The sequence below is a fragment of the Anopheles gambiae genome, chromosome 3 (genome assembly GCF_943734735.2).
Source record: "Anopheles gambiae chromosome 3, idAnoGambNW_F1_1, whole genome shotgun sequence".
In the NCBI taxonomy this organism is placed as follows: Eukaryota; Metazoa; Arthropoda; class Insecta; order Diptera; family Culicidae; genus Anopheles; species Anopheles gambiae.
In genome coordinates, this window is record NC_064602.1 from 62,889,362 (window position 1) to 62,906,505 (window position 17,144).

Sequence of the window (17,144 nt, forward strand, 5' to 3'; positions counted from 1 at the left end):
CAACACTGGAATTGTGATATTGTGTACCGCGCTTGTGATATTAAATCGATAGCATGTAGTAAAAACACGAAAAAAAATAATTGGGTGTTTCTAAAACACTGATGTACACAAAGGTTATACGTGTAAAAAAATATTCGACCGCATGTCCTCGGCGCGGAACAGTGTGTTCGAGAAATGCGCCGTAGATTCAGCATTACATACGATGAATTTAGGTATCATCAACGTTTTCAGGTATCATCAACGGTTTCAAGCATCATACCGCAGTCTTGGCATTGGCTAAGGCAGCGGTCTAATCTTGTTGCGCGCAACATTGTTGCTGGCAAAATGTATGGATTTTGACAGATAGCGCAACATTGTTGCCGGCCAAATTCAAGCAAATTTGATTTTTGTCTGGCAACATTTTCTATTTACCTTGGTTATGATAATCGAGTGTATGAAATGACACAGCAGCAGTGTGCGTCTGTTGACATCCGCTAAATTTGGAATTTAAGCATTAAGCATAAAACATTGTTTGGTGTATATACAGTCAACTCTCTCTTATTTGAGAGACGATGGCACTGTTGAATAAGAGGGATTTTCAAATTAAAGAGGTTGAAAGTGAATGAAAGGTCCATACAAACATGAAAGAGAAAGAACATTTAGTATGCAGCCTTAACTGTTGCTATAGGAAACTGCGAACACGATTGCCAATATGAGCATACATCATTCAATAACCATGTCACCACCATACACAAATAAGAGGGATACAGATTTCAGAGGTTTTCCAAATTAGAGGAACAAAAATGTACTGGAATTCAAGGGACTGTGCAAAATGTTCAAATAAGATAAGTTTTTCATATTGGAGAAGTGTCACATAAGAGAGGGTTCACTGTATTTCTTCAACTCTTTATTCAACAAGTGAATGATCACGTCGCGGTACCGCGACGATCTCGGTTCGTCTATTTCCAGCCTAAGGCGGCGCTCTGGGACCAATCGAACGAGACAAACAAACACGACTCCCCGCACGACAAAATCGAGAAGTTTTGCAGCTCGGATTTTCGATCGCTTTCCGCCAAAAGCGATCGAAAAAGCGAGCAGAAATGTCAGGGAAAACGCTTGGATTCCGATCGAAGAAATATATCAATCCAAAAATTTCAGCGCTGTAAATTTCGAAATATTTCATTTATAAGTTTTTAACAATTTTGAATGCGAAATATTTCACAGCCATGGGCTGTGAAATATTTTGGAAGTTTGAGTTTGAGAAGTTTTCGATCGCTTTGCGCAGCGGGTCTGTTCGATAGGTGCTCTGTCAGCTGTTCGATGTCTTATAGACCTGTCATGATGCACTGCAATACGCCTATCTTTTCATCTCGAAAATGAAGCATTTTCATAGTTTAAATTGATGTCCATCTGCAGGGGGAAGATTCAACAAAAAATTTACTAGTTGTTCACATGAATAATAACATAAAAATCATTCGATTTTAATTTTCAAAAATGTAAACAAACCTCCATGCCAAAACACATACAGTGCATACACATTCATTGTGTACATACAATAGTTTAATACGTTTCAAATCTATATATTTGATGTTATAATTGATAGTGAAGCCTTGCAAATATTATTGATAGCTATTTTAAACATTTTTCATGCAATTTTAAGAAGAAAAAGAGACAAAGTACATAAACAAACTTGAAAATGTCCCGCATTGAATTCTATCTACTGTAGCTGCGAAGCGTTTGACATCCAAGATACTCACAGCACACCCGCACGACAAAATCGAGAAGTTTTGCAGCTCGGATTTTCGATCGCTTTCCGCCAAAAGCGATCGAAAAAGCGAGCAGAAATGTCAGGGAAAACGCTTGGATTCCGATCGAAGAAATATATCAATCCAAAAATTTCAGCGCTGTAAATTTCGAAATATTTCATTTATAAGTTTTTAACAATTTTGAATGCGAAATATTTCACAGCCATGGGCTGTGAAATATTTTGGAAGTTTGAGTTTGAGAAGTTTTCGATCGCTTTGCGCAGCGGGCAGGTGGGTATCGAACATCAGAGCGTTTCTACATACACCGAGACTACAGCTGAGAGATGGCTGTGAGAGAATTGACAACCGGTTTCTCACGCTGGTGTGTGTAGAAGCTCCGAAAAGCGTCGAGATGAGACTTTTAAAATGATGTTGAAAAAAACCATTTTAATCGCTAAAATGAAGTCAAAAAAGTTTCTTTTACTTTTTAATAATATATCTACGATTATTGGACGGCAAAAATGCAAAATATAATTGATCGATCGCTATAAACTGCCAATTCAATTTTTTCTCAGCTCCATCGTTCTTTGCATGCCGAGGAGAATTCTCTCACCGAAAATGCTGTCAGTCGCTGTCAAAGCATGCTGTCAGTTATTTTCTCAGCTGCATTCTCGGTGTATGTAGAAACGCTCTCACAGACAGAATCAACTGACATGTCCGACTCGAGGTTTGTCTTGTTTGTTTGTTTATGTCTGACAGTGCACCTTCATATGATTATATGGGTTTGTTCGTGTCGGATGTCGTGTTCGATTGCTGCTAGAGCGCCGCCTAAGACAGATTCGGGAAAAGGTCCCGCGCTTGAGATAAAGTGTGAAACCCTGTAATGCACCTAGGGATAAATGTAAACATCATCTTGTTTTACCATTTTTTGGACCAGGTACACGAATCTAATTCTAGCTTTGAGGCTAGAATAAACTAGACTGAAAATTGCAGGCTAGTTTTGCGTGTGGTTTTGTATGGAGTTTATATGATTTCAGCCTCGAACTGTCAAACTCCATACAAAAAGCTGACTAGAACCGTGAAGGGCCTCATCGTTATGTTTTTTAAGACTTTTTACATAATTTGGGCCAATAATATTTGTACAAAGTGTCACATATTTCATCGCTGTTTCTCCTTTTGCATCAAGTATTAGTATTTATAATTGCGTAGGAAATATATTTTATAAAGTAACAATGTCGCGTAGGACGGTCCCGTGGTACAGTCGTCAACTCGAGCGAGGTTAAGCTTATTTTCGAAGTGGCAAAAATTACATCAATATGCTACTAAACCTTATTTAGCATTTTTCTTGGTTATTTGTTATGTAAGGGTTATGAAACTTACATGGTGTTCATAGAACACTCTAATGAATACATTTTGAGCATTGGAAGGTATCTTTGTAGTCAAATAATGCTTAATGTTGGAAACTGTTATAAGGTTTCAACAAACTGTCAGCTAAGGCGATGTTTTGTGTATGGAAATAGGCATAAAAAGGGAGAAAACCGCGCAAAATGGGATAATTGCGATAAAAACACCCAAGAGCGAAGATAACGGAGAATATAGAAATAAACTAATTTTTTGGTGCACCCTCAGTGCTTACCTAACAAATTCACTTTGTTCTCTTATTTTTTGGTTAGAACGCCAGTTTCTAACACTTAAAAAGAGTGTGCCCATTTTGCCCCACATGCCCATTTTGCCCGCTTTCCCCCTATTAGAATATTTTACTAATTTGTAGCATAAATGTCATATATTTACTGATTGTCAGTAAAATAATTTACTGAATACATTTCAGTAATACGTATTTTACTGAAAATGAGCAAAATCAGTGGCAAATTAGTCATTTTATTGAATATCAATAAAACAAATTACACTCTGCTCCCGAGTTACGCGGTTTCTGCGTTCCCGACGAATCCGCGTAACTCGAATATCCGCGTATGTCGAATTTCACGTTTTTTGACTAAAATACTATTGATTACTCTGAGTTTTTGATCTAATTTAGTAATTTAATATACTTTATCATTTACTTGATATGATTCGCGCTGAAAATTCTAAAATTTATGGCTTTTAAGCGGTTTCAATATGTTAGCAAAAATGCAAATTATACCGAACTTGAAGCAAATTGTACTGATTTCTGATCTGTCAAATTTAGAAAACCGCGTATCTCCGAATCCGCGTAAGGCCCGTGTCTGTGCTCCATCGGATGCGATTTTATCGGAAGGCCTGTCAAAATTTTATATGAAATTTGACAGATAACGTCGGACGTGCGATTTCGTCGTACGACGGAATCAAATTTTTGATTTCGTCGGACGCCGCATCCGATTTTATCTGTCAAACTAAATGTGTGGTGTTTTGTAGGAACAATCTCAACTTAATTTTTCATAATCGTTATATCATTAAAATCATCCAATAATCCAATATCAATAATTGCAATATTACAGGCGGTCCCCGAGATACACGGTACCTCTTATACGCGGATTCGGAGATACGCGGTTTTCTAAATTTGACAGTTCTTTGAGCAAATTGTACTGATTTGACACATCAATTGTAAATTGCCAAATAATTTCCGTTTTGATCGAATGTTAAAAACTATTTAAAAACGTTTAAAACTGTTATATTCCGTCAGAATCATATCAAATAATTTATAAAGTGGCTAAAACCACCCCCTACTTTCAAAATTACACGAAAATTATTGATATTTTGGCTAAAAATCACGAGATTCGACTTACGCGCAAATTCGAGATACGCGGTATTTTGCGGCCGTTTTCGGTCCCCATTAACCGTGTATCTCGGGGACCGCCTGTATACAAAAAAGCGTTTGACAGCACGTGCGATAAAATCGCATGCGATGGAGCACAGACACGGGCCTAAGTCGAGAACCGTGTAACTCGGGAACAGACTGTACTGAAAATGCTGCAATTCATTCTGTCAAATCGACCTGTCAATCAGAACATCAAAACAAAACAACGCGGTGCCCACTTGCACGTCCCGCAGTGCAAGTGACAGCGATTTGCGAGGGCGCGCGAGGGCTCGCACGCCATACAAGTTCACTGCTCCAGAGCCCTCGCATTAAAGAGCTTGCGAGCCTTGGAAATGTCATATGAGCGAGACAGCTGTATGTCAAGGGTATGGCTATCTCTTTCTGGCAAGAAAAAAGCTCCGAAATGCAAGGGTGTTGGTGGACAAAATTTAAATGGCCAAAAATTTTGACCACACACACTCTCTCTCCCGGTGCCTTCCCCTGTCTTCTCTTCCTTCAAGCCCCTTCCTCTTATTTTCGCGCGCCGCTCGCTTGTGTGCGATAGCTCATCAGCTGGTACTGGTATATGGTAGGGTTGTAGTTGTATCTTGAATTGGCGATTGGTACATATATATGTAGTGTATTTGGTTTTACCTGTGACCTTGACGATGCGAGAGCCGATCAATTCTGGTGTTGAAGCAATATTTGTGCTATGCTGGTGGTTGCCGTTCCGTGCCGTTTCTGATGTGGCCATTTGATCGCCATGTCGATCAACGGTTATGAAGCCAATTTCAAACGAGCGAAAGTGAAGGAATAATTCCGTACCGGAAATTTGATTTTTTATCACGTGTGATACTCCAATGTTGATCTCAACCCGATGTAAGCTGGTTTTAACGGCCATATGAGATAATGTACTCATGTGTTAAAAAATGTGGCATTTTTTTTCTTTCCTAATTTTCCCGAAAATTGACCCATAATTCAATACGATTTGACTATTTTAATTGATTCCTCATACAACGCATGGAAAGAGGTAAACTGGCCTCGCCAATTCATTCATCTCCGCTCCCAACCATTCATCACCCGAACCACCCTTAACCTCATCATTCCATCCACATGCAACGACATTTCCCTCTTCTTTAACAGCAAAGGTCTCAACCGAAGCTTCTACAGACTGCTGCTTTCCATTTTCCTGTTTCTTCTTCTTCTATTTGCCGTATCCATCTACCTGGTCATGCCAGCCAATGCAAGCTTTAGCGTCTTTTTTTAGTACCACACACCCGGCTGGCCAGTCCTTACTACGAGGGGACCGTCTATATGAGGCTTAAACCTATGACGGGCATGATATTATCATCCTTTATGTATCCAGTGGCGGATCTAACGGTAGGCGGACTAGGCGGTCGCCTGGGGCCCCGCCGATTAAGGGACCCCGTAGATCGCCATTCTATAGTATGCCGTATGGACAGAGTACTAGCGACAAGGGCCCCCGGAAGGATGGACGCTGGGGCCCCGAGGCTGGCGAATCAATTTTAGAGCCTGTGACTGATGATCGTAGGGCCCCCCGACGGCGTTCAAATTCCCAACAGCCAGTTTAATGCCGCTAACACCCCCCCCCTCCTCCCGGCCCACCATTTACCATTTACAGGGGGCCTCAATTCGTCTTACCGGCTAGGGCCCCCGATACCCTTAATCCGCCACTGTATGTATCCTTTATTTACAACCCTTACATCTGAAATGCATCCAGTTCATTTTTATTTCCGTGTCCGCATAAAAAATTACACAAAATGTGCGACAAAACAACGCATAAACGTCGTTCAACAGCTCTTTGGTTTATTTCTTTTAAAACATGATTATAAAGCCACCTACATAAGGAAGAAGAAGAAGAAAGCCACATACAAAAACACATGCGGAGGGAGGGGGAGAATGGCCACTCTCGGTTCCGTGTCAAGATCCTCATTGAGGACATCACACGCTGACAGCGCCTTTTTCAACGGTGAGCCCTCAGGATCGGGCCGTGATCTGTGCACATCCATTTGAACGTGTCACCAACTGATAATAAAACATTAGAAACAGACTCTCTCACCTGCAGGTACCCATTTTCTACCATCTGTTACACATTTTTTGACACACCATGAACAGCTTCCTTTTGTCTGTCTTTGCGAACGACTATGGGCTGGATCGTTCACTACCATGACATGGCCAACCCATCGCGGACTGGCGAGTATGGTGCGCTACAAGCTACCAGATCCACCAGGTTAATCCAATGATAGACTAGCCGCATCCTTGCTGTTGGGGTTTGTAAAACACAAGACGAGGCAAAGCGACATGCGCATTCGAAAAGCAGTCCGCAAAGAATCCAGATAAAATAAACTAGTGAACGTGCATACAAACCTTCTAACAAACTAAATATATGTCATCATGTTCATTCCCCCTTTAAAAATGCGTAGTGTTTTATGATACAGGGTTTCCCACGATGTATTGGTCAGTTCCCATGATTTTTTGGTGCGTTCCCACGATTTTATGGTCGTATCCCATAGATTTTTGGTTCGTTCCCATAATTTTTTGGTATTTTCCGATTGGATATCAATACAATTGGACCAAACAATTCTGGGAAACGACCAAAAAATCGTGGGAACGCACGAATAAAATATGGGAATCCACCAAAAATTGATGGGTACCAACCAATAAATCGTGGGAAACCCTGTAATATAAACTAAATTTATTTATCTTTAATGTTGTGCAAAACCCACACATACGAGTGGAGGCCCTAATCAGTCACATAAATGTAAGATTGGTTTAAGCGTCTAGCAGGGAAATATTCTAAACTAGCGAAGGATTTAATAGCAATTTAACTTGCGAATGGGGGGTGAGTTCCTTTTTTGGGCCCCCTCAAGACCACGGGGCCCTACGCGGCCGCTTAGTTTGCTTAGCGCTCATTTCGACCCTTCGCACACACGCGCATTTCAAAACACTTAACCTAAAATTAGGCATATCGATGTATGCCTTAAAGCGCACTTAAGATTAATCTTAACTCATTAACGTATTTTTTTTTACAATTTACACAATAACACTATTAACGCGATGTCGTGTAGATGGGCGGAAGTGGGTTCACGTTAACAATTTGCCACTGTCGCCACTGTGATGAGTGTTTGTCGCCTTTCTGGGGTTATTCGGTGGCATGTTGGTGCTGCCAGCGAGCGGCCGTCGATGAAATCGATACACCTGAGGGAATATAAAACATTTGCTTTAGAGGGAAGATAAAACAACAGATCCAGATGTAGCGATAGTGCATCTAGAAGTAACTCACTTGTGGGGTTTTTTCTCCTGCCAGGAAATTTGACCGCAATCAGTAGTGCGGTCGGTTCGGTCCTGTTGCTGCTGCAGCTATTGTGAGGCAGAGGATAATGATCCGAAGGGTTGAATTCCTGCCCCGAACGTTGTTAACGAGCGCGCTCGACACCGTCTCACGGCGCAATCGGGGCACCCGGTGCCGGCTGGGCCTCTAGCGTGTTGTGCTGGTTTAGCAAAACTCGTCGCCGTACAGCTTCCGGAGGATGTTCTTAAATGGTTCCTCGTAAGCCCACGTTCCAGAATAGAGGAAAATTGGCTGTAAAAAAGGAAAAAACACCATGATTAGCATCCTAATCCCTAGCTTCGCCAAACAATCTTCTTCTTCTTTCGTGGTCCGCTTACATACCGAACATACCGCATCACATATACAATGCAACGTACAGTGGCAAACACCCGCGGCAGGTCCATATCATTTCTGCATTTTATCTGCAAGTTAAAAGAGGGCATATCTATTAAAAAAGTGTTTCTTCATCATGATAATCGCTGGATAACACTTACCTGCTGTCTTGTGCTGTGTTGTTCATCACGCCACTTTTCTACGCCGGTACATACACGAACCGCTTCCGACGGAGCCAGCACGCATTGGGCAGGACTTCTACCACTTAATTTAGCTAAAATGGCACTTACTTACGTAAAATTAAGAACTTAATCATTAAAAAACTTACCAAAATTGATCAGCCAACAACACTGTTTACGTTTTTTTTACACACACAACCTGACTTCTACAGTGACAGCAGCCGCAGAGCACCAACACAACGAAAGGTGTCAGGCAAGACGTCAGACGATCTTAGGCGAGGGGTAGGAAGGAGATCGGTGATGAGGGACGTGAAAGCTCAGCTCGACAGAATCGCTATAGGAGGAAGCGAGGCAACTAGACTAGACTAGAGAAATTAGAGCGAGAGGCACCTCACCAACCCTCGCATTGTTTGCCGGGGTGATGTAAAAAAAAAAAAAATTGGTAGGCGCTTACAGGCACCCCGGTAAAATTTCAGGTGAGATTTCGGCTTGCGGGATTAATTTGAAACAATTGGCAGCCGTGTTGGTGTGTAAAATCTTAGCTACATTACACAGTGCTTGATGAAATTTCGTGGTGTCTGTAAGCACTCACTGAACCATCAAAACTTGTTGCGGCAAAATACAGTATGGAAACTGTATTATACAACATAAAACATAGATGAACATAAATTGAGAGACTGTCAATCTCTGCGCATGAATAAAATACTCAATTTTAAAGATATATTTCACTTTTCAAATGCTACCTATTACTGAAAAATCAGCAGTATGAGAATGGCCTTACTGTGATTTCAGTAAACGAGTTGTCATTTTGGTGAGCACCCAAAATTACTGAATGATGCAGTAAACATTCTTTTTACTGAAAGAAATACTGAATTTTCAACGAAAAAAATCAGAAAAACATGACTCAAGAGACTTCAAGAGAACATATGCAATCCGCTTATTAATTCAATCGAGATTTTTATATTCTCGAAAAAACAAAAAAAATGAATCGAAAAACAATAAAGTGAGAAAAAAAAAACAAACAAAAACTTTTGCCTTGCTGCTTCGGAAATCATTTGCATACAAAACGAAAGCCCTGAGAGATTAAATAGAAAGTAAACAATATTTTTCGCGTCTGTACATTCTGCCAATAAATTAACAACGGGTGGTTCGAAAAACACTGCATCGTGTGATGCTTTCAGAAATGTCAAATTCGCCGAGTACATGAAAAAATGACAGCCCTTGAATGACATTCCGCAATTGATAGCCTGCAACCTAGTTGCCAAGCATGCCCAAAACATACCTGATGATTGTTGAAACAAAACACCAACCACACCTCGATTTTGGAATAAGCGTACGCTATTACGTGCACTGCAGGTTAGAAATCACTCACTTATCAATATTCACACTTTTATTACGGTGGGTACTACAAGTAAAATGAAACAATTGCAGAGCGCTCACGTCCGCTTCTCTCGATGTGTGATATATCAATAAACGTCAACCAAATGACAGGATGCATTCTGTGTCGAAGTGTTGATTTGGCTGCGTACGTTGAATGTCAACAAAATTATTTTTTTATTCCGTATCAGTATTTCTTTGTGGCTTCAAAACATTTATATTTCGTGTTAAGTAAACATAAAAGATTTATTATTTTATTTTATTTTATTTTATGAGTTTTGAAATTTCACACTCAAAAAGTATCACCGCACTTGAACCATAAATACTAAACGTTAGACCAAAAACGGTTCTTGTGAGCTCGCCAACGCTCCAAATCGATGCGATTTTCCCTCGGTGGTGATTCTTTTTGAAAGTAGTTGTGACGGTTTTTAATGCTTCGAGCGAGGGGTTTTGAGAGATGACCGCTGAAGACTGAATTTAAACATTGTATGTGATTTTTTTATGTTGGTGTCTTTCTACCAGCAAGGATAATAATTTAACGGTTTTTATTCAAGTCGAATCCCCTTCATCTTTTTAATTACTTGTAGAAAAAATCTGAAAAAAATATGTAAGACGTGTAATATACAGTTCTCTAAACTACTTGAGCTTTGAAAATTTGTAAAGTAATGAAAAAAATGTTTTTTGCATATTGCAATATTTTTCAAAAAAAAATACTGTTAACTTTGAAAAGCTTTAACTTAAAAATGGTAGTGAGTTGAACCAATCTATGCACAGTCATAGAAACTGCATTAGTTGATTCAATTTTTTTCAAAATATTGCATCGATATTGGATTACGCATTCAAAAGTTATAAGCCGCCAAAGTCGCTGGCAAAAGGGGGAATTGCAAAAATTAATTATAAAAAACAGGTTTATTACACTCATTTAAAAAAAAATCAAGAGAAAGATGGCTGTAGTTTACACACATATTTCAAATTTCAAGTCAATCGGCTTCCTAAAATCGATTTGGCTCGGGTAGGGTAGCCGGTTGCCTGAAATGGGGTTAAAAAACATGCATTTGAATTGAAAATCGGTTTTGAAAATATCACAAAATCTCACGGCCCGTTGAGAAAGGTTTCAGATTTTTTTTTGTATAGACATTCCTTATTAAAACACATACAGCCTGTTCCCGAGTTACGCGGTTCTCGACCTACGCGGATTCGGAATTATGATTCGGTTTTCTAAATTTGACAACTTAAATGTCAAATCAGTACAATTTGCTTTGAAAATTGTTCAAAAGTCATACATTTCAATCGTATCAAATAAAAGATAAAGTGTATAATAGTACATAGTGAATGTAATCTAAAATACCGAGTAATCTTTTGTTTCTGACAGTAAAATTCGACTTACGCAGATATTCGAGTTTCGCGAATTCCTCGGGAACGCATAAACCGCGTATCACGGGAACAGACTGTATTCAATAATTAGCAGGGAATCGAAGTTCCAACAATGAGTTCAGACTGTATGTAGTACCCTCATGAGCTATCGCGCTCTATGCTTTACCAGTTCATCTTTATGCCAAATACTACATTTTTCGACACGGATATGGATTTGTGATCTAGTTTAGTGCTGTTTATTTTCCTTCGTTATATCCATTCTGCATGCCCATCATGGATTGAAGCCTCGATTGGACTGTGCCCCCAAATGTAGAACTGATTATCCTGCTATCCGTATTCAATGCGTCACTAATAGTCAAACCCATTAGTGGTACAGGCAGGCTTGACCGACAACGGTTGCTACATCAAAGTAAATCCATCTTGTCCATCTTACAACTTAAATCCGGAGTGTATCGCAACGACACCAAAGGTTAAATTTTCATATTCAACACATTTGAAGCCAGCGTTCTGAATCATTGCTTTAAATTCATTTTGCTGCGGAAACTTTCGGATGCTCTCTACCAAGTACTGGTACGGCTGCCACTGATTAGCTAGTATTTGTCCCATCGGTGGAATCACTTGGAAGGAATACTGATCGTAAACCCTGCAAAAAAAACATCATTTTAGCCCAAAAATATACTAAAACTATATAAAATATATGATTCATATTACCATTTAAGATATTCATTGTTCACATGACTGAATTCTAGGCACATAAAACGTCCTCCCGGTTTCAGCACGCGGTGAGCTTCCGAAAGTACCTAAAAGACACATCTAAATGTTAAAAGCTTCCTTCCATATTTTTAAAACTAGCGGTACGTGCTTTGTCAATATGCGTGCAATTTCTAATCCCAAATGCGATCGTGTACACGCTGAATGATGAATCCTCGAAGGGCAGTTTTTCGGCATCGGCACACACCCATTCAATTGTGTCACCGGCTGTAGGTAAGTTCAATCTGTAAACAATAATACCATAATTATCATTTTATATAAGGCACATAACTACTTTCATTTCTACCTACTTTTCCCATCGTTGTTGACCCACATCTAGCATATTTTGATTGATATCACAAACAGTAACATGACTAGGCTTTCGATCTGGTGTAGTCTGCTTTTGCAGATATTTCATGTATCGGAACGCTATATCGCCAGTGCCACCAGCCATGTCCAGCAGTCGTATTCCATTTCCCACCGGCGATAATCGTTCCATGAAAATATCTTTCCATACACGATGAATTCCCATCGACATAGCGTCATTCATCAAATCATAGGATGCCGCGACCTCCTCGAACACTTTGTGAACCTTTTTCCATTTGTCGCTCTCTTTTACCGTTTGAAAACCAAAGTGTGTATCCGAATCGTGTTGCGTTGCGCTTTGGGTAACATTTTCCCTTGCATTGCTGGAAAAACGCGCAAGCGGAAGTCTGTGTATCAATAGAGAGGTTCTTCGAAGAGGCAACATTGCGTAGGTTTTGATTTGGGTACTGCGAAATCATGTCATGTTTATTTTGATAACTTTCGTTTCGGTTGATAGCTCGCGTATACACATACCGAAAAATGACATTTCGAGAAAAAACGCTTCACACACTTTCAAAAACGCTTAACCTTTTTACACACAAACAAATTGGTAAAGAATATGTTTGTCTTTGTTGTTTCGTTTATCACTACAGCAATTATCCGCAGTACGCGATACTCGATATACGCGAATTCGCAGTACGCGATTCCTCTAAATTTGACAGCTCCATATGTTTTTTGCAAATATTTTAATTTTTTGAAATATTTTATGCTCTTTTTGAATTTCCTTAATGTTCTTAATGCATTTTGCATTAAATTTGTGCAAAAGATACCTATTTTATAACAAAAAACTTTAATGCAAAACTCTGTGGCGATATTTTTCAACCCTCGAACCGGTAGTGTAAACTATTTTTCCATAGGAATCCGCTATACGCGAAAACTCGAGATACGCTATTGCGCTCGGTCCCGTACGATAGCGTATATCGGATAATGACTGTATACAAATTCTACTAAATTTCCTAAGCTATTTAATACGCTATTTCCTACGCTAATTCCTACGCTAATTCCTACGTTGCACATTAACTGCCGGGTATAGTTTGTTGAACTGGTAATGCATCCGTTCCTGAACCAGGTCCAAGTATCTTTCTGAATTTATATCCGGAATAGTTCCTAGAACTTTCCTCAAAATGATAAAATCAGTAGCTATATTTGGATCAGCATGGGATTTGTTTAATTTGTTTATTACTCGTTCAATGGATAACAATGGATCCGTGTGAATGTTCTTAAGTCTAATATTAGATTAAAATAAGTAGTAAGATCATCTTAATAATTCGCTTCTAAGGCAGTTTTTAAAGGATTGCACTGAGGTTCCAAAATGACGAACTTCGTTAAACACCCTAATCATGGAGTTGAGGGGGTCTCTAGATCCATATCCAGTTCGACTACGGTTCAGGGCAAGTAACGGACGAGAGCGAAGCTGAACAGCAGGCGCGTAAAAGTTTAACTGCTGGAGTAGGGAAGGACAGTCGATGTTACTTTGCAGTAAACCAGCCACAAATAGTTGTTGTGCGGTACGGCGTCGGATGTGGAGCGGTTGCAGTCCGAGGAGCAGAAGTCGCGATTCATAAGGTGGTAACTGACTGCCAGGTGGCCAAGGTAACAAGCGTGTTGCGTATCGGGATAAGCGACGCTGTATCGATTCCATTCTCTCAGAAAGTCTTTGGGTTGAGGGCTTCCAGACGACACAGGCGTATTCGAGTACCGGGCGGATAATACCACAGTATAACGCTTTGATGCAGACTGGGTCTTTGAAATCTCTTGTTATCCGAAACAACATGCCAAGCAATTGATTACCTCGGGTAATCACCTCCTCTGTTTGCTGGTCAAATGACAGCTTTGAATCAAGTATGACTCCGAGATCCTTCATAGTATTAGTGCGTTCTATTGGTAAACCGTTAACTGTGTATCTGGTATTCTTAATTTCTCGTGCGCGTGTGAATGAAATGACTCGGCATTTTTCAATGCAGAGGCTCAGGCGGTTTCGATTGCACCATCGGTGAAAATCGAGAAGGTATTGTTGTAGCTCGGAGTGGTCTGTGTCATTTTTTATCGTCATGTAGATTTTAATGTCATCTGCATACATTAAATGATTCGCTGCTGGTACTACATACGATAGGTCGTTGATGAACAGTACGAACAGTAGCGGACCCAGGTTGCTACCTTGTGGCACACCAGATGATGCAATGAAAGACCTTGAATGGCACCGTGAGAAAGATACAGCATACGATCGATTGACAAGGTACGATTCTAACCAGCATATTAAATTTCGCCCAAGTCCCAACTTGTTCATCTTGGCTAAAAGGATGTTGTGATCGATGCTATCAAAAGCAGCCTTTAAATCCATATAAACTGCATCTGTTTGAATCCTGCTATCCATGTTACGGAGACATTGTGATGTAAAGTCAACAAGGTTAGTAATCGTCGACCGCTTTGGAACGAAACCGTGTTGTTGAGGGCTAATATAGTGATATGAAGCCGTGAGTAAACTTGTTTGGATCACTTTCTCAAAAACTTTGGCTCCAGCACTGAGTGATGTTATGCCTCTATAGTTGGCTGCATCTTCCTTGTCACCTTTTTTAAATATGGGGACTATCCATGAACTCTTCCAAATAGAGGGGAATTCTCCTTGTTGCAGCGAAAAATTAAAAATTGTGGTGAAGATCGGCGCAATGGACTCACAGCATCGGCTGAGAATGATGGCAGGAATACCATCTGGGCCGGGACTAGCTTTGGGCTTGACTGCTTTGAGCACATTTAGAACAGATTCTTGCGATATATTAGTTAAATTAAGGTCGATGACATCATTAGGAGTATTAATTAAAGCGTTGGTGATAATATTGTCGTCAGTAGTTGAGATTGTGTATCCCTCCTCGAATCTACACGCAAATATATCACAAATATCTGAAGCAGTTGAACCAGCTCGGTCATTATGGTAAATCGATTTAGGTGTCGCATTTGTACTATTGTGTTTCTTACGAAAACTCCAGAGAGCTTTGGGCCTTTTGATAAAATTCTTCTCCAACCGAGACAAGTAGCCACCGTAGCGTATTTTATTGTAACTACGGTACAAGCGAGTTGTTTCATTTAATATGCTTTTGTTAACAGGTGATCGGTACTTCGTATATTTTTTTAATGCAGCTTCCTTAGCTCTTTTAAGTTTTTTTAGGTGGCGGTCAGACCAAGCAGGGCCGCTCTTTGGTGTGATAATTGGTACACACGAATCAAACGAGGATAAAAGAAAGCGTATAAATATCGATAAAGCTTAATCAACAGAATTAAACTGGCTAATTCTGAACTGGCTATTAAAATTAGTTATGAGCCGAGTAAAATTGGTTTTATAAAAATTCATCCTAGGTCTACTTGCTTGCGTCAGTGTAGGATTAGGCATTGTGCTTGGAATTCGAACCGTTAAATCGATGGCTGGATGGTACAGGTCAGGAGAGACTAGTGGTGTTGGGCATGGGGTGCAAATCGATGCAGTAAGTTGCGGCAATAAAATTTGCGAATACTAAGTCGAGCTGCCGGTTAAGCGAGTTTTTGATACAGCTTATTTGATAAAGATCGCTAGCGTTAATTTCATCCAAAAACCGGGATCTGACCGAAGATGATGAATTTGCCACATAGTGCGCGAACGATGATGAGTGACCAAATGTTTGTTGTGCTAGTGACCACGATACTGCCGAAAAATTAAAATCTCCAAACAAAAATATTAGATCATTAGTTTTTGTATGGTTTACTATTGCACTTACACTTTCAACCACAGATGTAAGAGTATCTGTGTCGTTAGCTCGATTAGGAGGAATGTAAACAGTCCCGATGAATATCGTGCAAGATGATAGGCGAACGGTAACCCACACTTGCTCAAGTGAGTTACGAGGTAGAGTGAGTTCACGGGTGTTCAATAAGGATGAGCATGCGATCAGTGCGCCACCACCACGAGTATGCATACTATTAGACAAGCTACGATCACATCTATACACCGAATAGCCCGGGTCAAACAGTAGCGATGATGGAATTGAATTGTCAAGCCAGGTTTCGGTGAGTATTATTATCTGATATTTAGCGTCCAATGTGTTCAATCCAAATTCTGTGAGTTTGGTACGTAGTCCTCTAACATTTTGGTAGTGAAAATGTATATCACATGGTTTCAAAGCAGTGTCAGTCGGTTTGGCATGTGAAATGTTTTTAATATCGCGAACTGAAAACATTTTCAAGTGAGTTGCTGTGTTAGTGCGTGCGTGGTCATTACATGAAGTGTTAGTGTGCGAATAGCGACTGGCTGATGCTTCTTGTGTGCGTAAGCTTCATGAGCTGTGTTCGTGATGAACGTCATTGTTTTGAGCCGTACGATCAGCTGGGATAGGTGAATGCTCCATATCGTGCACTATTGGTTGTACATTACTAGGTGATGAACTATTTGGCTTTTCATTGATGGTTTGCTCTGCCGGTTTCGGAATATTATCGATAGGCACTGCATTGATGCTTCGAAGTGGGGTTTCATGTGCATTCATCGGTGTGAGACAAGCCAAAGGATGGGATGAGGCTGGACGGTTATCACGTAGTATAAATTCACGTACACGTAGATTAGAAGGCCAAACCGAGGACGATAACGCAGTTTCACGAAGGTGAGCCGGGATGCGAACCTTAAACGACATCGGTCTAGCCAAAGTAGTGTCGAAATTTTTGCCCATCAAGCTAAATGCAATGACGTCGGTTGTGGCCAGCCGTCGTTTCACAGATTCCACGACTTGTTCACAGGAAGTGCCAGGAGCAATGTTAGCTAAATGAAGCCACATTTTGGGTACAAAGCGGTTTTGAACGGTTGGAAGGTTTGGAGAATCGTTATCCGTGCCATAAATAGCAATTGGCTGGCGAGAAGTGATGTTATTTGTGATGTTAATATTGTTGTGCTCAGCTAG

The 17,144-nt window shown here is 40.2% G+C and overlaps 2 protein-coding genes across 2 annotated transcripts in view; both read right to left on the bottom strand.

Moving 5' to 3' along the window:
- The window catches only part of LOC133394082 (uncharacterized), a 41,542-nt gene extending 31,705 nt beyond the window's left edge, over window positions 1–9,837 (bottom strand). Inside the window, exon 1 of the mRNA XM_061662733.1 lies at window positions 9,644–9,837. The gene's annotated coding sequence lies outside the window, so the exon portion shown is untranslated. The remainder of the gene's footprint in view (window positions 1–9,643) is intronic.
- A 1,488-nt stretch (window positions 9,838–11,325) lies between these two features.
- Window positions 11,326–14,611, bottom strand: LOC1269202 (2-methoxy-6-polyprenyl-1,4-benzoquinol methylase, mitochondrial). The gene is made up of 4 exons (XM_061662735.1): window positions 12,174–14,611; window positions 11,975–12,107; window positions 11,824–11,912; window positions 11,326–11,755 (listed from the first exon to the last, which is right to left on the bottom strand). Exons 1-4 carry the CDS (start codon window positions 12,611–12,613, stop codon window positions 11,542–11,544), a joined length of 876 nt encoding a protein of 291 aa, XP_061518719.1. The 5' UTR covers window positions 12,614–14,611; the 3' UTR covers window positions 11,326–11,541.
- Between the last annotated feature and the right edge of the window lie 2,533 nt (window positions 14,612–17,144).

Excerpts from the sequence above, each read along its gene's own strand:
- LOC1269202 (XM_061662735.1), bottom strand. The coding sequence starts at position 12,613 with ATGTTGCCTCTTCGAAGAACCTCTCTATTGATACACAGACTTCCGCTT. Across the intron at positions 11,913-11,974 it reads ATTGCACGCATATTGACAAA|GTACTTTCGGAAGCTCACCG; the intron begins GCACGTACCGCT and ends TGTGTCTTTTAG. Across the intron at positions 11,756-11,823 it reads AACAATGAATATCTTAAATG|GGTTTACGATCAGTATTCCT; the intron begins GTAATATGAATC and ends TTTTTTTTGCAG.